Here is a 21392-nt window from a genome sequence, read left to right as displayed (position 1 = left end):
ACTTTCTCTACCTGGCACAGGAGGGGGCAATTTGCACCAGAGAAGGCGGAGGCCAAAAGTGACGGGAGCAGTTAACCTCCCTACAACCACCGCCGCTCCCCAGAAGTTTGCCCAACATTTCTCTGATTAAAATAGGGATGTCCTATTCAAATAATAATAATAATAATAATAATAATAATAAAATAATAATAATAATAATAATAATAATAATAATAATAATAATAATAGGGTTACTCCAGCACCAGCACAGAGGCTTAAACATGACCTCTGCCCTGTCTCTCCCTTTAGTTTTCTTAGATTCTCCTCCCCTTGGCCGTGGAAATGTAGGAGTTGTCAACAAGCACCCAGTTTCTCCTCTTCCATGCATGAGACTCTTAATCTCATGGCTGTGAGTTTGAGCCCCACGTTGGGCAAAGGATTCCCACATTGCAGGGTTTTAGACTAGATGACCCTCGTGGTCCCTTCCAGCTATGATTCTATGATTCCTTGCCTCCCAGAACTAGAGCAAAAGCCAGGATCTTCCTTGCACCTGCACCTGCCATACGTAGAACTACAAGCATTGCAATCCGACAGGCATTCCCTGGATGCATGCTTACACAAGAGCTTTTGCTCTGCAACTCTGATGATGCATCTTGCTCTGAGTGGAGGACGGAGGAGCTGTACGTGAGGGGAGCGCACACAGAAACCTGTGATTTGCGTGCGGCTGGAATGTAGCCCTGCCAGTGTTGCCCCCATTGCTCGGCCCACGTTTGCCTTTGGCTGCACCCCCCCTGGGATGTGCCTCCCCTCAAAAGTGGCAGATGAGGGAATGTGACCTTCAGGAAGGGTTCCCTATCCCTCACCCACACAAACATTACCAGCAAGTTTGAGCAGCAGCTTCAAGAAACTGGCATGTAGACTCTCACATCCTAGGATAGTCAGTTGGTACAGCATTGCGGTTCAAGCCCCATGTTGGGCAAAAGATTCCTGTATTGCATGAGCTTGGACTAGATGACCCTTGTGGCCAATTCTATGTCTTTAGGATTAAAAACGTGGTTGGCCGGTTTCGTGTACACGTGATGAGCTGTGACTCCCGGCATGTGTGCATTCTAAGTAAAACAGCCTGCATCTCAGATTACCATGCAAATTGCATCCTAAACCTATACTGGCAATAGGAATTCTGCAATGTGTAATGATGCTATATACCAGGCCTGTGCAAATTACAAGCCTGGATATCAAGTGCAGACTGGCTGCCGTTAAGGGCAGCCTATCAGGAGCTGGCAGTGGCGTAGCATGGGTTGTCAGCACCCGGGGCAAGGCAAGTAATTTGCGCCCCCTAACCCGTGGATTTTAGCACTCGAGTCTCTTCCACTAGATTAGCGCGCCCACCCTCAGATGTTGCGCCCGGTGCGGCTGGCCCCCCTGCACCCCCCACGCTACGCCACTGGGAGCTGGGCACATCTTTTTGTTTCACTGCCTTCCAGAGATTTTTTTTTGGGGGGAGAGATCAGTAATCTTACTCAGTTTGACAGATCCCAGTTCTGTAAGCCTGGCCTACATGCATACTAAACCAGGTCAGATTATGAAGTGATGAAGAGTTGTTTTGTATAGTATAGGATTCTAGGGTGGAATTAACCCTGTAAGCAATTCACACAGCTGTGGCATTGAAAGTCCTGTATGGGGTAAGAAACACACATGAGTTGTTGGCTCATGCCTGCCACCACAACACTTAGGAAACTAGATCACACCAAGTCAGATCATTAGCACAGTATTACCTACACCAATGGAGGAAAGGTTATTTCAGGCATAAGAGTCTTTCCCAAGGCTGGTTCATACGCAGCCAGAGTATGTAGCACCTGCACAGAAGTAACCTTCTGATTGGTGGCTCCTCCCTGCCACATATGGAACACAAATGTGTGCCACAAGGTCCACATACACCCACAAGCCTCATTCACCCTTGCCCATCCATTGCCCGTCTTTTCCCGACAGCAGTTGGCCTGATGGGTCAATCCTACACACACATGCATGGATTCTCTCTCACTGTATGCTCTCATGCACCCATCCCTGATAGTCTAGTGCAGAGCTTTCCAAACTGTGTGTCGCGACATGTTAGTGTGTCGGCTGCAGTGTGTAGGTGTGTCGCGCGAACGTTCCCCATGCTCCTCCCAGGGCTGCAAAGGGGTTAGTTTAACCTCCGGTTTGCTAGCAAAACTGAATTCCCGTGTCGCGAAATGATGCATGTCTAAAAAGTGTGTCACCAACATGAAGAGTTTGTACAGCTCTGTCTATTGCCTAGGATTAGTCACTTTCGCAGCTGTGACTCACTCTTTGAGGAAGGGGTGGGACTCCGTGGCAGCGTATGTGATTTGCGTAAGAAACATCTCCAGGGCTGGAGTTGCTTCCAGATGGGTGTTTATAATGGGGAATGGGTCCTCCTCATGCATGCACCTTTGTTTCCTTTTTTGTAAGGTCCACGCAAAATTATTGTCATTAAAAATTACCAGCCTGTTTTTTCTTCTTCTCATTTTAATCCAGATTTACACTTCCCAAGGGAAACTTGCAATATCTCAGCAATCCATTTACAGTATTAAGTCCCCATCTCAAAGTACCTACAGTTTGGATTCACAAATGAATAGGTGGTAGTACTAGAGAAAAAGTCCAGTGTGGAAGCTCCTGCTTCAGTTTCCAGCACTGATAAAACAGGAAGAAGAATAACCAGTGTCACAGGAAGCTCCTCCACACTTCCTCTTGTTCTGCTGCTTTCCCCGGGAAGCCCACTTCTTACTGATGAATTGGAGCAAACGCCAATAGGGTTTCCCACAGGTTGACGTTGGCTCTGATTCAGTGGCAAAGAGCAGGCTTCCCCAGGAATAGCAGCAGGGGGAACAGAAAACCGTTCAGCTTTCTAGGCATGGGACAAGCAAAGTGGACAAACTTTGTCTGAGAAATTTGGTTGTGCACTAACAGCACAAATCTGTGCATGCATACCCAGACGTAGGCTCAACTGAGTTCAGTGAGACTTAACTCCTAGGTAAGAGTGCATGAACTGCAGCCCCAAACTGATACATATATTAATTAGAAACCATGGAAAAACTGATTGCAAAGAGATAGCATTGTCGACTTTAAAGTAACATAACGGTTCTTAAACTTTGTACTGGGGATCACTATATTCCAGCTTGTTTTCTCTCTGTGAACCACCTTCTGTGCGAAGGTGCAACAAAGGTCACCTTTCCTCAGTTGCTTACAGCTACCAAACCTGATGATTCTGCCCACTTGGTTCCTTTTCTTAAACATCCTTCATATATATATATATATATATATATATATATATATATATACACACACACACACAGACACACTTTCCCACTGTACTGCTGAAGAAGCAAACAGTTTCAAGTTTAGATTTTTACAATTAAAAAAATGCCTTGCCTCTTCATGTAGTGAAAGCGTCTTTAAAAGCTCTGGCTCTTCTGTATTTTCTTTTAAGCAATTTTTTCATGGTCTCGAGGATTATTTGAATGCATGGGGCACTTGAGCCAGCCTTTCACAGTGGCGCTGAGAAAAGCAGCTTTAAAATGCTGCAGGTTATTTTTTTTCCTTTTGGAAGGAGAGGGTAAATGCAGATGTGAGATGCTTTTGCCTCTTTTTAATATATAAACTGTAAAATCTAAGTCTCTATGGACTGATGTAATGTGCAGAGTATAATGTATGCTTTTCCAGCTTTTTCTCAGGGGTTGGGGGTTGGCTTAAGCTTTGTGAATAAATCCAGCCAACTGTTGGGAAGCAGTCCAAGGTGTCTCTCTGTGTGCAAATCAGATGATACACACACACTCACACATGCTTTAAATATGGACTAATTAAATTCCTTTAGAGCCAATCATTTCAATTAAACTTAATTCGCATTGTTTGCTCTGTGACATAAGCAGGACCATTGAAGTCTCTCTAGCTGTTCCCACATTGAACAGATCCTGAAAAGTGATCTAATTTTTCATGCTAAATAGTTAAAACAAATCTGCTCCCACCACTCCAATTCCTAAATGCATTGCATGATATCAAGTCCTGTTGATCTCTACAGGGAATCTTTCCACATAATAGGATCAGGGTGTTAGAAGACGGCTAATTTTGTAGGTTACCAGCTCGTTTTATTCATTTTTTAGCGGTGCAAGATAAGCTACAATGTCTGTAGCAACTAAAGATCCATGAAACAATGGACTGCGATAGACTGTTTTTCCCAAAGACCTAACCCTTTTGAGAATATTGTTTTAGGTTTCATGATGGAGTGGCTGGTTTTGTACAGCATGAAAATCGACTATCCGTTCTAAAGCAGTTCCTCTCATTTCTCCAGATGGTTGTGTGACTTATTCTTAGCATGTTTGGGGCTTTCCTTAGACAAAATAGTTGAGGTCAGAGCTAATGTGACACTATCGCCCCACTTCATTTGTTTGTAGAGTTCCAGTCATACTCAGTCAGTAGAGCATGAGACTCTTAATCTCAGGACTGTGTGACCAACCCCCCCATTGCGCAGAAGAATCCTGTGTTGCAGGGAGTTGGACTAGATGACCCCTGTGGTCCCTTCTAACTCTACAATTCTATGATTCTATGAAAAGGAGTATAATCTCAACCCATTTCCACTACCTGTCTGTCCCTTCCTCTATGTTGCACATCCTAGAGATGAAACTAGAGCATTTCTCTCTACAGATTCACCAAGGGATGAGGAATACATTTTAAAAAGACACTATTTTCAGTTCAGATGTTTCAAGTGTAGGTTGCTGAAAATATTTCATTTTAATTTGATGAGCTGTAAGACACCTTGGGAATCATATGGTCAAATGGCAGCGTAAAAATATTGCAAATACTATGGACTAATCTCCTGCCAACCTAGCAGTTCGAAAGCACGTCAAAATGCAAGTAGATAAATAGGTACCGCGTCGGCGGGAAGGTAAGCGGTGTTTCCGTGCGCTGCTCTGGTTCACCAGAAGCGGCTTAGTCATGCTGGCGACATGACCCGGAAGCTGTACACCGTCTCCCTCGGCCAATAAAGCGAGATGAGCGCTGCAACCCCAGAGTCGTTCGCGACTGGACCTAACGGTCAGGGGTCCCTTTACCTTTACTATGGACTAATAGCAAACTCATTGGATAGCCAAAAGGGCATCCTCCATTCTCAAGAAAAGAGGGTGGTTATCAGCAGACTCAAGAAAAAACCTCAGGTTTCAGAAGTACAACATTGTTTTTAAAAAGACACTTGGAGTAGGTGGGGGGAACAGCCCAGTGCAGACTTAACATGCTCATTGCCCATGGATTGCTGCTTGAATGTTGGAGGGGAGAATAGAAAACCAGGAGTATTGGCAGGGATGGGAAAAATCTGTCCATTTCAGCTCCTCTCCATTTCTTATACTTCCACTCAGTTTTCTGCATTTCCATGTTGGTTTCCAGGGGCGGGGGGCAGGCAAGAATTAAATTTAAAAAAAAAAATTAAAAAGAACTTAGCTGGCTACAAGGGCTCTTATCCTGCTTGGTTCTCTTGCCCGCTGTGTTTCCAAGACAGGACTGTGGCTGATGCCAGGTTAGAGCTCCCTCTTGCACAGACACACCCTGAGTTGGCTGCTTGATGGATGCCTTTCATTCGAAAGTATCTCTGATTGGCACTGAATGGGCCAGATTAAGCATCCGTAGTGGCACTGTCTGGAATGGAGAAGCCTTTTGTATTATTTGGGAGCTAGTTCCTTTCCGGGAATCCTGTTTCCAGACTGTTCCTATCTAAATCCCACTGCTTAGAAGATGGCATCTGTTCTCTTCTCAAGACAGGCAGAGGCAGTGGTCTCCCCTACCTACCCCTTTCTTTGGAAGCAACACTACTTTAAATAGAGATGCTCTGGCCAGGAGGAGAAATGGAATACCTTCTGTACCAGAGAAGGTCTTCAGGACTTACAGGGGGTTGGATTCGACGACCCTTTGGGTCCCTTCGAAATCTAGAGTTCCACTATTCTAACCCGGGGCTTTCTCCTCTCCAGAGAAGCAGCAATAGCAGAACTGTGATAAGAAGGCACAGCACCAGGTTGCATGTTCTGCAATTAGGCTAGGGATGCCTGCGGCCTTCTGTTGTTGGACTCAAACTCACATTTCCATCATCGTCATCAGCATCCCTCACTGGGGCTAAAGGAAGTTGGAGTCCCAAACATCTGGAGGGCACCAGGTTGAGGAAAGTTGGACTTCACCCTGTCGGTTCCCTTCCAAAACTATTTTAAGAACAACACCTTATCCTCCGTATATTTTCTTTTCAGCCTAGAAGAGCAGAGCATTTGGTAAAGGGATCACGGGTTCAAATTCAGAACTGGAGACATTCACATATCTTTTGAAATCCCAATGTGGCAGGCAAGGAGGCAGGGGGCAGCTCACGCTGCCCCATCCCTCCCAGCTCTGACATGCATCCCCCCCCCTCCTGCTTGCTGTGTGGCACACCTGGAAGTCTGTGAAGGGGAAAGAAAACAAGGCTGGGTAGGGAATGGGCAAGAAAAAAAGCTGTGGCCGACCACACAGAAGGGCTGACCAATAGGAACATTGGGAAGCTGCCTTCTACCGTGTCAAAGCACTGATCCATCCAGCTCAGTATTGTCTGCACCGACTCGCAGCAGCTGTCCTGGGTTTCCAATTGGTGACATTCCCAGTCCTACCTGGAATTGCTATTGGGGGTTGAACCTGGAACCTTCTGGCTGCAAAGCAAAGGCTCTGCCACTGAGCCATGGATGTTCTCTGGATTTAAATCTAGCACCCCAAGTTCAAGCACCAATCCATCAATATCCAGCCACGTGTGGCAGTCCCCTGCAGGCTCAAGCAACCGGCTGTTTTTCCTCCTTCGCAAAACTGCAAGGACAAAGGAGGTGTCGAGCCACATGATGCAGCTCGTGTGCTGCATTTGATTGAGGAGGGCCACATATTGAGCCAGCCTTCCCTAGAGTATGAGAAAACAAGGTGCCGTTCCCCCCCTCCCCATCTACAAAACATTCTGTAATTCTACAAACAGAAATGTCATGCAAATAGACCCTTTGCTTTCTTGAAGCCCTGTAGGCAGGGATGAGGGACCTGTTTCAGATCCTTCTAGACTCCATCTCCCACCAACCAGAGCCAGGAAGTCCGCCAGTCATCAATGATGACATCTGGAGGACCACAGGTTCTCTGGCCTGTAACATTTGTAACAAACAGCCTGTTGATCATGCATTAGGGAGGTGTCTCTGCCACACCGCATATTCCACTGCCATCTTTTGCTACTTTGCATCAGGATTAGACGCTTGATACCAGCTCAGACTGTTTGTATATCTAGACCACTAATGTCTACTCTTACGGACTTTGGCTCTATAGTCTCAGGCAGATCCCTGCAACTTTTGTCCCGCCTAATGAAGATGTAATGAAGAGGTTCCACCTGAGACCTTCTGCAGGTCACTTAACTATAGTCTCTCAAGTTCTTCTGCAGCTTTTGGTGCCATATATTCTTTTGGCATTTGCACAATCTTCTCAGGTTTCAGCTACGAAGTTACTGCACTCTCAATTAAAAGGAGCCTTCTAAAGCAATGCCTTTGTAACACCTTGTCGGGAAAAGGAAATTGCCTGGACTTTGGAGAAATTCTGATAGGCACCTGCCTTTGTGCTATTTGTCAGCTCTGGACAATATATTGTCACAAATAGTCTCCAAGTAAAAACACTACATATAATACACATCACATAATATGGCAGAGGCCTTACATTTATGCTTAGGGTTCACACATGCCCCCCCACACTTGCTATATCACAGAAATAACTAACATTGACTGCACAAGTGTACAATAAAATATTACTATAGTGCAAGATCACAATCCATTGCAGAGTTAAGCCTAGCTGAATGCATTGATTTTTGCAGGCAGAGTATGACAAAGAAGGCGGAGTGACTTTCTCCTTGCCCCTGCAGATGTTCACTATTCAATTTAAGTTTCCTACTGACCACACATACTAGAGGAGTGGGGGGGTTGGCCAGACCTGCTCTTGTGCCTTTAACAGCTGTTATAAGCTGCAAAAATCAGCAGCTGGAGCCTTTTTGTAGAACGGAGATCAGCATCATCATTTGCTATGTTTGCCATTGAAGCTATGGTTGATGTCAAAACTATAGGGACTGGCAGAAAAGTTGGCAATCCTTCCTTGCTGTAGAATTTGAACTCTGCCTTGCACAACAGAGACTGGCACCGCAGGGAGCAATTTAAAGTCACCTCCGTGTGATATGTTTTTCATTCATCCCAACCCTTCCTTGGAAGCACAAGGTGGACGTAATCTGAGGCTGCTGTCCTAAGCAGACACATTCTCTCAGCAAAGCATTTAGGATCAAACTTCATGAAGCTATATAGGACTTACCCACACTTCCTCTTGTCCTGCTGCTTCCCCCCACCCTGGGGAAACCACTCTTTAGCACTTAATCAGAGCCCCTCAGTCGTGTCCTCTCCCATTGCCATTTGTTCTGACCTATCGTTAAGAAGCAGATTTTCCCTTCGGAAAGGAGCTGGTCAAGAGGAAAACCACTCTGACCCATGCTTTCCAGGCATGGCACAAGAGGAAGTATGGACGAGCCCTTCACACGTGTGCGTGCACACACTTCCCTCCCCCTCATAATTATAATATTTTGCTCCTCGGATCAACGTGTTGCATTCCTTTTTTAAAAAGAAAAGGTTGGGATGACAGCAGTATGAGTTTACTAAACCCAGGTATCATGATGAGTAGAATCTTTTCCAGTTTTGTTGAATGGCTTTCAACTTCCCCCTCCCTATATTAAATCTATTTTAAACCACTTGGTATCCCTTTTTAGAACAAACCAGCTCACTTGGACTGCGGTCCTAAAAAATTATATTCAGGAGTCTACAATCCTATACACAGTTCCGTACATTCATGCAGGCATGCCTGCAAACTGGACTGCAAGTCCTCTTTTCACATACCTTTTTAAAAAGGTCCTCTTTTTAAAAAACATAGAACTAAAGCAGAAAATGGAGAAAACCCTAATTTAAAAATAACTCCATCTACAATGTTTGCCACCTGATTGCATGTGTGTTTACTCAGAATTAAGGCCCACAAGTGAGACCTGCAACAAATTATTGCAGTGCAGAGTGTTACTATTCAGGCTTCCAATCCGGCTTTATTTCTGGACACTCCATTTTGTTCCCTCCCCCCCCCCAGTAGCTCAGCATTGCTGAGCATTATCATAATGTGCTGGTCTACGCTTGCACACTTAGGGTTCCCCCCACCGAAAAACCTTTTTTCTACTTTTACAAACATTAGGATTCTCTCAAGCATGCTGATAACTTCTCTCTCATGTGTGGCTGTGGCTGTTTTTGACTACGAAATAGCCTGCACTTAGAGAATGAGCTCAGTATTAACATGGAGGGTTGAGCCCAGTGAATATGACCTCCAAAGCTGCTCAGATCAGGACAATAAAATGGGGTGGGCTAGAGTTTGCTCTGTTATTCTCTGTTTTCCCCCCAGATGTGAAAGCCATTGGTAAACAAAGGCCAGGTGAGACAGACCTGTTATTGTCCTGCAGAGGTGACATTAGCAGGTGTGGCTTTTGCATGACAAGCTACCCCACTGGAATCCCCTCTTCCATACAACTATTAAAGGTTCAGGAATCCTGGCATCTTTGGCATCACGCCGCCTTACTTAAAGCCTTTTCAGCCTCCTGCAATTCCCTACCTAGGAAAAATCAACCAAGCTGCTACTTCCTTACTTGATTCCTCCCAAAACCAGGTGAAAACATTCATAAACAATCAGCTTTGCTGTTCGGTTTTTAGCTGGCATGTTAATTGTTTTAACTTACATATTATATGGTGTGCGCGCACACCAATATATATATATTTAACTAAGATGACTAGATGAAATAGAAACCTTTTTTTCTGTCTTTGTAGCAGAAGGAATTTCAGTAGGTGCAGCCTGTCAATCAAGATGCACCAATGGGAGTTACTTCTGCCCCACAACCATCAAAGGGGTAGGAGCCCAGTTTCCTTTTTCATCTAGCCACCCTACTTTGAAAACTTATTTTCATGAGAAAAGAGATCAGCTACGCGAACCTAAGCCATACCTACCCAGAAATTAAATCATATTGGCTTCAATGGGGCTTACTTCCAGGTAAGCAGATCTGCAGGCTAATAGTTTTGTTAGCATGATGAATAAGTGATCACAGGGCTGCAGCTATGCAGCCCGATATGTTAGATGAGAGCTTGTCTGAGTTCAATGGGATTTACTCCCAGCCAAGTAGGCATGCTTACACAGGACTGTAGTACCCCAGCCATGTTTTCACATGTGATGCTTTCATACAAGGAAGCACCCTAGAGCTATTCTTGTGCTTGTTATTCATAGTTTGCATACGAAGGCTGTTTGTGTGGAATTAAAAGCAGGAAAAGGACCCTTTTTAAAACCCCAATGGATATTCTAGCTGTAGGTTAGGCTTTATCCCTGTGACTTCATATTTATGTACAGATTATAGTCACATCATGTAGGATTGGCAGCTTTTAAATCCGGCTGCCCCTTTACAACAAAAATTTGATATGTGGCAAGTAAAAATATTTTTCTCCACACCTTAAGCAGTTTCACATCAATCCGCGGTTTAAAAGACACATGAACAGACCACTGCACTTGACAAACCTCACGTCATGGGTGGAAATGCTCTTGGAACCGGAACCATCATGCAAGTTGATGCTGTATAAAAACAGCACTCCAGCTCACAGGCTCTAGGCCAGAGAGATCTCTTATTCACAAAGCAGCCAGGTGGTAAATCATGACATCTAGATGGGGAACTAACAAAACATGGCAGAAGTGTTGTCAGGGAATTATAGGCACTGTTCCCAAAGATTGTAGGAAAGTGTACCGTCTCAAATGGGACAGAGCCTTTTGCTAGCTTTTCCCTCTGCCTCCTCAACTCACACTTCTCTTCTTTAAAAATAAATAATTCAAATATTCACATCCTAAAGGAGTGCCTCAGGAAGGACATTTGTTGTTGTCCTTGTTATATCATAAAAATGTTCTTTTAAAAAAAACAAAAACAAAAATATTCACATCCTAGAACCAGAGGTAACCAGTGGCGTAGCGTGGGTTGTCAGCACCCGGGGCAAGGCAAGTAATTTGTGCCCCCTAACCCGGTAGGGGCAGAGAGCTGCGAGTGCAAGTGCGCCCCCCCCCCCAGATGTTGCGCCCGGTGTGGCCGGCCCCCCCTGCACCCCCCACGCTACGCCACTGGAGTAACACAGCTGCCACTGAGAATTGGATAAAATGAACTAGTGGGCCAGAGTTATTGGTCTGATCTGGAGAGAACTTTTACGAATGTACGTTTTAAAACTGGATCTGAATCAAGCCACATTTCCTAGGAAAGGAACAGTTGGCATCTAGCTCATTAAGGGAAACAGAACTTTCTCCGATTATTTTATAATTGACCTGGGTAGGTCACTTTGCCTTACCACTATAGTTGGGAGTGGAGGGTGGGCCAGCATACCTGGCAAAAATCCTCCTTCTACACAACACATGAAAAGCACGCAAACCCCTCAAAGTCTGAACACACACAACAGCCTCAAATCCAGTCAGCTTCTGAACGTTGCTCTGGATATAAGGCAGCTTGGCCTATTAAAATGTGCCATCTTTTCTTCGCTGTCTCTCACATTTAAGGCCAATGCAGCAGCAACAGACAGCTCCTACACACACACACACACACACACACACACACACACACACAAAACCCTACGTTTTTTAAAATAAATATTCTGCCTCCTCTCTCTGAGAAAGGCTTCTCCCTGCAGAAGCCACCAGAGGTCACTGCTACATTCTTTTGACAAATCCCAGCATGTTGGGAGTTAGAATTTCGGAGGAGACAGCAATCTTTTTATTGGTGGAAAATGTTACTACTTCTGTTTTAGCTACAACACCCGAAAGGGGTGGGGGAGTCGAGGTCAACGGCCACATAAATTCTGCTCAGCAAGGCCTTTTAAAAATAATAATAATAATAAAGAAATAAGCCAATCCCAGTCTGCCTTTCAGTTATCTCCTTTCTGTTCTGTTCTGTTCTGTTAAACCCCTTAATCCATCATGCAGGGAGCCATTGATCACAGGAAGAAGAGGGTTTAGGCTGTTATTGCCATGTGAAAGGATTTGGTGCCCTAGATCTGAATATTTCTGAACCTATCCTGCACAAGTTTCACTCAAAAGGAACGTGTTCAGTGAGGGCTGATCCACAAGCGTCCGTTGGGACGTAGCCTTAAAGGCGCTGGTTCAATTATACAATATCATAACAATAAAGTGGTACCTCGGGTTAAGTACTTAATTCGTTCCGGAGGTCCGTTCTTAACCTGAAACTGTTCTTAACCTGAAGCACCACTTTAGCTAATGGGGCCTCCTGCTGCCACTGCGCCGCTGCTGCACGATTTCTGTTCTCATCCTGAAGCAAAGTTCTTAACCTGAGGTAATATTTCTGGGTTAGCGGAGTCTGTAACCTGAAGCATATGTAACCTGAAGCGTATGTAACCCAAGGTACCACTGTAATTGTCGTGCCATTTTCACACGCTGCATATATATCAACCCAAAATGCAAAGGTGAATTGGGGAAGAGAGGAATCTGAAAACAAGCATGACAAGAGCCCAGCTGGACCATGTGAAGGAATCAGCTCCTTGACCTGAAGCTCCAAAGGGCACATTCAAAAGTAATGGAAAGGCTGGACACAGACCTAGAACTAAGTCTAACTCAACATCCATAGCATCAGGCTGTGGCCTGATATGTGCTTCTTCAATTGGGAAGAAGTCCTGTTGAACTCAGTAGGCTTTTCCGAGTAAACGGGTCAAAGATTAGGCTGCAAGAATGCCTCTTGGCTTACATTGTGCCACTTGTCAACATTATTAATTCAGGAGGAGAGAAAGCAGAACAGAAAGCCATTTGGAAAATCAAATGTACATCATAGCCAGTGGCCAATGTTGTGGTTTTGCTTGAAAACTGCAAAGGCAGCACAGGTGATTAATAAAATGTGCCGTATGTTTTGAAAGTGGTCCAGGGTAACAAAGCACCCTAACATTGCTGCCCGACAGGTGGGCTTTGCCCATGAACAGGAGATCTTCCCACTGCAGGGGGGAACCTTCAAACTGGGAGAGGCCCCTCACCCCAGTAATTAGCCAAATGATACCATAATATGGGAAACTGGACCGCATGTGCATTGCAGTCAGATTGTAGTTCTAAGTAACAATGCAAACCTATGCACATTTTCCAAAAAGCATGTCCTGTTTTATTCAGTGTGACTTCAGCTGCAGTCCTATACACACAACTGGGAACAAGTTTTATAGAGCTCGGTGGAACTTTCTTCCAGGGTTTTGCCATTGCACCCAAAGATGCATACACAGAATTCCATCTGGAACCTGCAATTTTACCCGGGAGCTTGCATCGCTAGGAATTAGAGATCAGGGATGCATTTGGGATGGGTGGAAATCCAAAGTGGCCCATTACAGGCAAGTAGATGGTTCTCTCTCTCTCTCTCTCTCTCTCTCTCACACACACACACACACACACACACACACACTCCCCCTTAACAGCACGTTGGAACCTCATTCCCCCTATTTGTGTATCCTTTAGAATCTTGTTAATGGGGAACAGAAAGCAGAAGGTAGCTGTTTCTAAACATGGTACCTACTTTGGTCAGATTTACCTTTGCATTATAGGTGTGGGGAAAATGAGAGGTGGCATTGTGCAAAGATGATACCTAGGTGCCAATCCTGTACCCATTTACCTGGGAGTAGGATCTACTGAACTCAATGAGACTTACTTCTGGGTAGGCATGCATAGGATTGTGCTGCTAACTGGCTTATCTGACTTGATATTTCACAGGCAGTACCTTCACATCTAATGAAGTAGGCTGTTGCCAGGTTCTTTCCTCCAGCTAAATCAGGTATGGGGAACCTTTAGCTCTCCAAATATTACTGGACTACACCTCCTATCATTCCTGGCCATTAGGCATGCTTGCTAGGGTTGATGGGAATTGTCGTTCATTAACATGGGGGGGGGGAGGTTCTCCACACCTGTGCTAAATAAACCAGTTCCTCTATTATTACAGGCCAAGTGAAGACAACAACAAAACTAAGGGAGAAGGATGACAGCCTAGACTCTCTGAATGCACTCTTGCCTTGTGATTCTTACTTCCTAGTAACTCTGATCAGAAACAGAGTAGAAAGTTGAGATTTAGCTTATCATTTCTGTGTGACTGGAGCACTTGCTTATTTCTACATCCTGAAATAAGGAAGTGCTCTGTATTAATTTTGCATGCGATCTAACCAACCTTAAGCACTAAAAAAAAGAAGAAAACATTCATATATTTGGGCAAAGATGTAAGCAGGTGCCTCATTCTCCTGTTGAAAACCATGGGACCTTCAGACCACAATCCTGTCTGCAATTAATGTAAACGGCCCTTATTTCTGCAGATATCATGTGTGTTCACGATTAAGGTTTAATTCTCTGAAATTAACTCAGCAACATTCTAGGCTAGTCCCTTCTGTCTCCCTTTGGAGACACGGATCTGCTCTGCAATAAATAGCACAGTTATTACAAAGAGGCAGGTTGTCTAATTTGAGGACAACCCACTCCAGTGGTTTGGGGTTTTGCCTTTCACTTTTCCAGCCAAATTAGAGTAAGCATCAAAAGATGAACGACGCCAACTTGACTCCTCTTTCCCCCACCCCCTCCCTATCCAGTTTATTATATTTAACCGGTTGTGGACATGATCCACAGGGAAATTCTCCTACACACGACATCCAAACGAATGAGGGCCGATTTTCACTTGGGGAGAAGTTGGAAGCCCTTAAACTAGCGCCCGCCGTCTTGGTATAGTCTTTTCCATCTGTCTGCTCTGTCTCTCGCTCTCTATCTCCAAACTAACATGACTTTCCAGAAAACACTGAACACTTTTTCTTTTGTCTCCTTCTGGGGAAAAAAGTGCTCTGTTTTAAGAGCGATTTTCTAGGGAGGGTTGCTTTGTTCCTTGAAAAAGGAGGGAGAGAGAGAGCGAGAGAGACGCTCTGAAGCGAAAAGGAATGATCGCAACGAATCCGATGCTCCCAAGCCTTTAACGAAAGTTGCCCAAGGCAGGAACTTAAGCCTTCACTGAAATCAACTATTTTCAAACAACAGGGGGTCGTGATTCTGGTGTGGGAGGAAAATGGTACAATCCAACCTGGTCGAATCACTTTGATGGCTTCTGAAGTCCTACGTACTTTTTACCTTAGAGTAATGTCTGATTCTTTTTTCTGAATAGACGCGCATAGGATTGCGCTGTTCGGCAGCGGATTTACTCAGAAGGGAAATGTCACTGTGTTCTACTGGAAAGTAGACCCAGGCATAAGATTGCAACGGAAGGCTCCTCCGTACTGGGGCTTTAAAAAAATGTTTCCATTTCGGCTGGATCGTGGCCCAGTCCTGTTCAAAAGATAGCTAGGATTTTCTGTCTGGCAAATATGTTTTGGGGTCGTTCGGAGCTGGGCAGTTGCAGGATTTTTCCCCCCCGAGCGGGCAAAGTAAAACCTTGAAATTGAGGAGCAGTCTACGTTTTCAGTGGGAAGATCCGTACCGTTTGCCTCCTGTCTCCAGTTCTACAAATGCTAGAAACTTAATATTTTTTTTCAGAGTAAAAGCTAGAAAATGGGGGGGGGTTGTGGGGTATGGTTTAAGGTGAGGGGCAACAGGATTGCAGCCCATCCCCACGATTTCTGCCCATTCCAAGATTGTGTGCATGCATTGTTTGAAATCTATATTCCATATATTGGCTGGGGTTCTGTTAGTTTGGGATGGGATGAATACGCACAACGCTCTGAAAGCAATCCCAGTGCCTTGCCCAGCCCCCCAGTCCTTCCTTCAGTCTCTCTCTCTCTCTCTCCCCCCCCCCACTCCTTCTGCCCAGCCCCCTTGGAGAGGAGAGGCGCCTCAGCGCGCGCTCTCGCTTCGCCTTCCTACATCTCGCCTAGCCTAGAAGCGGCTCCGCTGCCAGAGATTCCAGTGTCATCTCCAATTAACAGCCAACAATTAAAACTCGGCTTCCTCCTCTTCTAGCTCCCCCCCTCCCTCCGCATCAGAGGACACGAAATTGCCTCGCTCTTCCTTGCCAAAGGTGGGGGGGGGGAGGAAAGAAGGAGAGACTTCGTGCCTCCAGCTAGCGCGGGAGAGTGAAATCCGGAGCAAGGCGCTTTCCAGTAGACAAGCAAGCAAAACTCGTTTAGCGCGGATTGGAGCAGGAGCGCACTGGCGCAGCATCTGTCTGCTTTGCAGGCAGGAGGTCCCGGGTTCAGGCCCCGGCATCTCCAGGCAGGGCTGGGAATGCCCTCCATCTGAAGCCCTGGGGGAGCAGCTGCCAGTCTTAGTGGACAATAGATGGCAGAATGAGGCAGATTCCCATGTTCGTTAGGAGAGCGGAGCGCATCATTTCAGGTTAATCCGTATTGCAAAACAGAAACCCCGGGCCCTGACTTTCTTTTCCCTGAGAATGGTCCAGATTCAACAGGGTCAACTCTCCCCCACCCACCCAATTTCTTTCTTTTTTTTTTTTTTTTTTTTTGCCTCCTATGAGCTCAGATTCTCTCAAACATACATCCAGCTCTGTGTTTAGCTTTAGTTGCGCGCATTCACCATCCACCCTTCCAGCCAGGGACAAAGCAACGCGGAGCGCCTCTATTCGAGCAAACCACAAATTTCATGCTCAGGGACCTCCTCCGAGGGGGCGATTTCACGGCTAAATTGGAGGTCGCGGCACAGTCTGCGTGGGCCACGCCGAGGCTTGCGCTCCCCTTTACGCATCCGACGGGCAGCCGTCTCGGTTTCGAATTGAGGCCAATATATCCTGAAACCTGGAAGGACTCTAGGCTCTTAGAAACGGGACTAGACCCGGCAGAAAATGGGGTTGGGCTGTGCGTCCTGATGATGGTCACACTATCACCAGAAAATAATTCTCACTTGCGTTTCAGGCGAATTGCGAGAGTTGTTTCCCTCCCAAACAACACCCAGTAATATGATATTGCTGAAATTTCAGCAAGTATAATTGATCGGGCCGCCTAATTCTCAGCCAGCCATGAGAAGGGAAATGGCTGAGAAATGGACTTTTCGTTGCCGTAGCTTAGTGCGTAAATTTACGCGCGTCTTCTCCTAGGTTGGTCCCATTGAGTTCAGCGAGGCGCGCTATGCGCATTTAGCTGGGAGTAAAGCCCGTTTAACACTGGTGAAATTGCTTCTGAACAGAGATTCAGAGGATCCCGTCGTAAGAAACATATCCGATTCCCTAGCCCCGATCTGCCACACAAACTTTAAGGGGCTTCAAGGAAATCCCCCTCTCCTTCGCTTTTATCTGTCACCTGGGGATCATAATAGTGGCCTACCTTACAGGGCTGCTTCAAGGATTACAACGAAGTAATATGTGGAGTGCTTTGGACATTCGGAAGCACTAAAAATTAGCCCCCCAGCCGCCACCGCCACCTCTATGGAAAGCAAGCTGCTTCTGTTCTGATTCAAACTAAACTCTCGTGTCCCAGTGAAGTCGAGTTAAATTAAATCAAAAGGTATTTGTGTCCTATCTTTAAAGTCAAAGTAGGTCGTAATTCGGTCCTCTAAGAGCAAAAAAAGAGCGTTCTAGAGAAAATAAGAAAGATCCCGGTAGTTTCCCCTCCTTAGGTCAGTGAGCTGCTTGGGATATTTTTTTTTTCTCTGTGCGGAATCCTTAACCTAAATCTGAAAATAAATGCCAAGGGCGGGAGGGAATTCAATGGAGCACACGTTGCGTGCCCTCTTTACACCGAATATTTTACCTACGCTGCATCTGATTCTCTCTAGCCCACAAAAAGCTCATGCAAGCCAGTTTGCTAACCTTTAAGATGCCACCCCTTCCCCGCCTTTCTTCTCTGGAACTAAGCACTTCCCAGGGGGGTTTCAGAGAGGAAGAAACCCGTGGGAAATCGAGCGAGTTTGCCACCCTCCCCGTGTCGGCGGCGTGTCACGTGTGAATCAGCCTTTAGAGGCGTGTAGGGCGAGTTTGAGGCCCACGCCCAACCCAGTTAGGCGACTGGTTCCTCGAGGAAGGCAGACCCCTCCCTTCCCCCCGCGGTAGCCCCGGAGGCTAGTTGCGGGGTCGCCACCCACCTGAATTGTAACTGACGAGGTCCACGCCCAAGGCTGGGCTCTTCCTCTTCCTGGGCCGGCCTTTCTGGACCGTGCCGGTGCCGTTGAAGTAAGGCAGCGCCAGGCCTCCTCCCTTGGCCGCCAGCTCGGTGTAGCTCAGCTGCGGAGGCGGGTAGGAGGCAGGATCGGTGCCCTGCAGCAGGCTCTCGAAGTGCGCCCGGCAGTAGACCACGTTGTCCTTCATGCCGAAGTGGTCGCCCGTCGTCAGCGTCTTGTTGCACGTGGTGCAGGTGAAACAGCTCAGGTGGTACACCGAGTCCCGGGCGCGCATCACCATCTCCGAGGCCGAGATGCCCAGGTGGCAGCGGGCACAGCGCTGCACGGAGAACCTTCTGAAGGGAAGAGCGCACAGCGTTAGAGCCAGCGGGCGGCAGGAGGGGCCAGCGGGCACGCCGTGCCCATCCAGACGACCACGCTTGCGGACCTGTTGTCGCGTCAAGCGGCCTGCGAACGCTAAGGAGACCGAGAGGCGAAGATGCGCGTAGTTTTCACAAGAAACCAACCGAAGTGGTCGTCTGCATGGGCTACACGCGTCAAGGGCTTGCGAAGTTGTGGCGAAGGAGAAACGGGGGTCTTGGTTGGGCAACGGATGGCAAGGGTTTCGTTTTTCGTTTATTTTTTATTTTATTTTTTTAAAGCTTTTGCAAGAGTGGCCTGGCCCTCTTCTAAATCCGGAGTAGCAAGGACTTAAAAAAAAATTGGACACAGAAATGAGACTTCAGATGCCCCATTTCAAATATGGGAGAGAGACGATAAATCAGTGTTTTTTGTTTTTGAAGACAGAAGGAAAGTTAAATTGAAAAAACACACACAGTAGAGTGGCTATGATCTAGCTCAAGGGGAGGGGGAGTTTTCCGGTTCTCCTGCTCCTCCCGGGGCGCCCCGTTACCTGCGATTACGCCCCACTGAACCCAACAGATTTTCCTTCTTCGTCCACAGGTAGAGGAGAGAGAGGGGTGCAGAATAAGGCCACAGTTCAGTTCCACTGTGGCCTGGAGAGGTTAAATCTCTCCTTTGGAATTAACCGGACTTCTAAGCTATTCCTTTGGGCCGGATCCTGCCCCCAAACCGTCACAGCAAGCTCTCTTAACATGCTCCGGGGTCCCCACCTGTCTTCCCCCGTTATCTCATGTTCCTGCCTGAGTTCCCCATTCCTCCGAGCGATTGTAGCGAGACTATCCAGATGGCAAAAATGGCGGGATCCTCCCCCGCCCCCGCATTTTTAAGGAGCAAATATGCTTTATGCCCTTGGCACACGTGCTGGTTCCTACGGTTGTCACCCGATTAAAAGGACCGTCCCTCGATTGATCACACTTTCAAATCGGCATGCATTGGAAAGGAATAAACTGAAGGGGAGGGAACGAAGTGTACCAGTGTGGTTGCTGCAGGCCTCATCCGAGAACGAAAAATATATAATACACTGTATATATGAATATTTTTGTTATTGGAAACCCTAGCATCAATGTATATAGGCATGCATCTTTCAAGCGTTTCAACGATTCATCTAACCAGTTGATCGACTAAACTTTTGAGGTTTGCTTAGCACGTCAGCCCGCATCTCCGTTTTTGTAATAAAAGAGGGAGACAGCCCACAGAACCAAATATTATGACGCCCCCCATCAGGCAAGTAGTCAACTCATACACGTTGCTGGGAGGGAGTCGAGGAGTCTCTGGGATTCAAACCTCAGATTTGATAGTTCCACGGTTGCCTTTTTAGTGGCAACTGCACTTTGCACGCATTCAGACGTGCTCTTTACGACGGTTTAAGCTGACAGGCTCAATTAAGAGTTCTAAGTGGGAAACCTAAAAAAGCTCTGAATCTAGATATGCTGGAAGTTCCTCCTGACAAATCTCCATAGCTCTCGAAACCCAAATCTGAAGCTCCAGGACATTTCGCTATCCAACCCCCTGGATCAGTTTCGTCCCTTTTCGACTGGAAGAGGGAGGTAGAGAGCAGGGAGCAGACTCTGAGTTGACACCGCAGGACCTCCAAACTAAGGCATTCTGTCCCCAAGGGCGGAGGAACACGCTTCCTCCTGCCCTGCTCCGAAACACGCTAACTTTGCTCATTCCAACCCGAGAGAGGAAGAGTTTCACACATTGCACCGGTATACACTGATCATGCTCCCCGGGGAGGAGTTCTGTGGAGCCGGGAAGCTGGCGTGATTCTAGGCACGCATATTTATCTTGGCTCTATCAGGATCATCTGAGCCTTTTAGCAGATTCGTTTTGCAGAAAGGCTGCGAAATAAAGCTGAGAATACAGCGGGACATCGTCTTTAAGTTTAGGTTTCCTAGGTTTCCGGGGATCTCAAAAGCTGTCCAAAGGAAAGGAAAAGGAGAAGGGGGAGGGGGGCAAGTAAACAATACCCTTTCCCATAATTTTTGGAAGATTTCATTAACTGCAACCCTATGCACCATCCCTTCGAAGTCGGTCAGTGGCACTGACTCCGAATTGCACCTCTGCTTCCATGCGCACGTCTCTTGGAGCCCGTTTCTCTTGGTTGGAAATCAATGGGCAATTGTTCTAGCTTCGAGCCGGGGTGTAAACAGGAGTGTTATAATTCACTCGGAAAGGCTGGGAGGGACCTGGCGAAATCCGGATGCGTCTCTTTAAGCAAGGGGGGGGTCACACACAAACAAGGCTTGTCTGAGGGCAGCTCAGCGCTAACAAGAGCGCGCGGCCAGGCTGCCCAGCGGGAGGGCCGGATCCGGTTCAGCAGCGAGGGGCTGGCGGAGCTGCAGGATGGAGAGCCAAGCCAGGCCAGGCCAGGCCAAGCTGTCGCCCGCCTGCTGCGGGCTCAGGAGAACGTCTTCTCCGGACCAGCAGTGCGGCCCGCGCCGCTGGTTTCAAGGCCCGCAGTATATGACACAGCCGGCTTAATGAGGGCAGCAGCCTTGCTGCTCAACAGGGACTAGCACGCGATCCTAACGATTGAATCGTGTGATTCTTTCCAAGCAAGCAGGGTTAGGGTTTGCAGCCCAGCAAATCTCACTGAAATTCAACACAAGGAGACTTGGCTTCTTGAGCTGCAAAACGGCGACCCGATTCAGGTTTGGAAGCAAACTCGGATGAACACACAGCTTAGTGTGTGTGTGTTGGAGGGGTTTTTTTTTTGGCAGGAATGTTTTGGGAAGGATATAGCCCGCCCATGCCTAGGACCGTTTTTCAAGCGTCCCTCCCGCTGCTTTGAATTGTATCCCGATTCTCTGGAAAAGGAGGCACTTTCT

The 21392-nt window shown here is 46.8% G+C and overlaps 1 protein-coding gene and 1 long non-coding RNA gene across 5 annotated transcripts in view; one reads left to right on the top strand and one right to left on the bottom strand.

Annotated features, from left to right (window-relative positions):
• Positions 1 to 21392, top strand: part of LOC310765441 — a 49401-nt gene that overhangs the window by 14041 nt on the left and 13968 nt on the right. The window lies entirely within an intron of this gene.
• Positions 1 to 21392, bottom strand: part of LHX9 (LIM homeobox 9) — a 37924-nt gene that overhangs the window by 12366 nt on the left and 4166 nt on the right. For 2 of the 3 annotated variants that reach the window (XM_083620341.1, XM_083620339.1), the window contains exon 3: positions 18124 to 18494. In XM_083620341.1, the coding sequence (XP_083476467.1) occupies positions 18124 to 18494 (371 nt within the window). The remainder of the gene's footprint in view (positions 1 to 18123; positions 18495 to 21392) is intronic. The other variant, XM_083620340.1, reaches the window with a different exon arrangement.

The sequence above is a fragment of the Podarcis filfolensis genome (genome assembly GCF_964270895.1).
Source record: "Podarcis filfolensis genome assembly, chromosome: 6".
NCBI classification, from domain to species: Eukaryota; Metazoa; Chordata; class Lepidosauria; order Squamata; family Lacertidae; genus Podarcis; species Podarcis filfolensis.
Note: the sequence above shows the minus strand (reverse complement) of the source record. Positions and strands in the feature narration are given on the sequence as shown.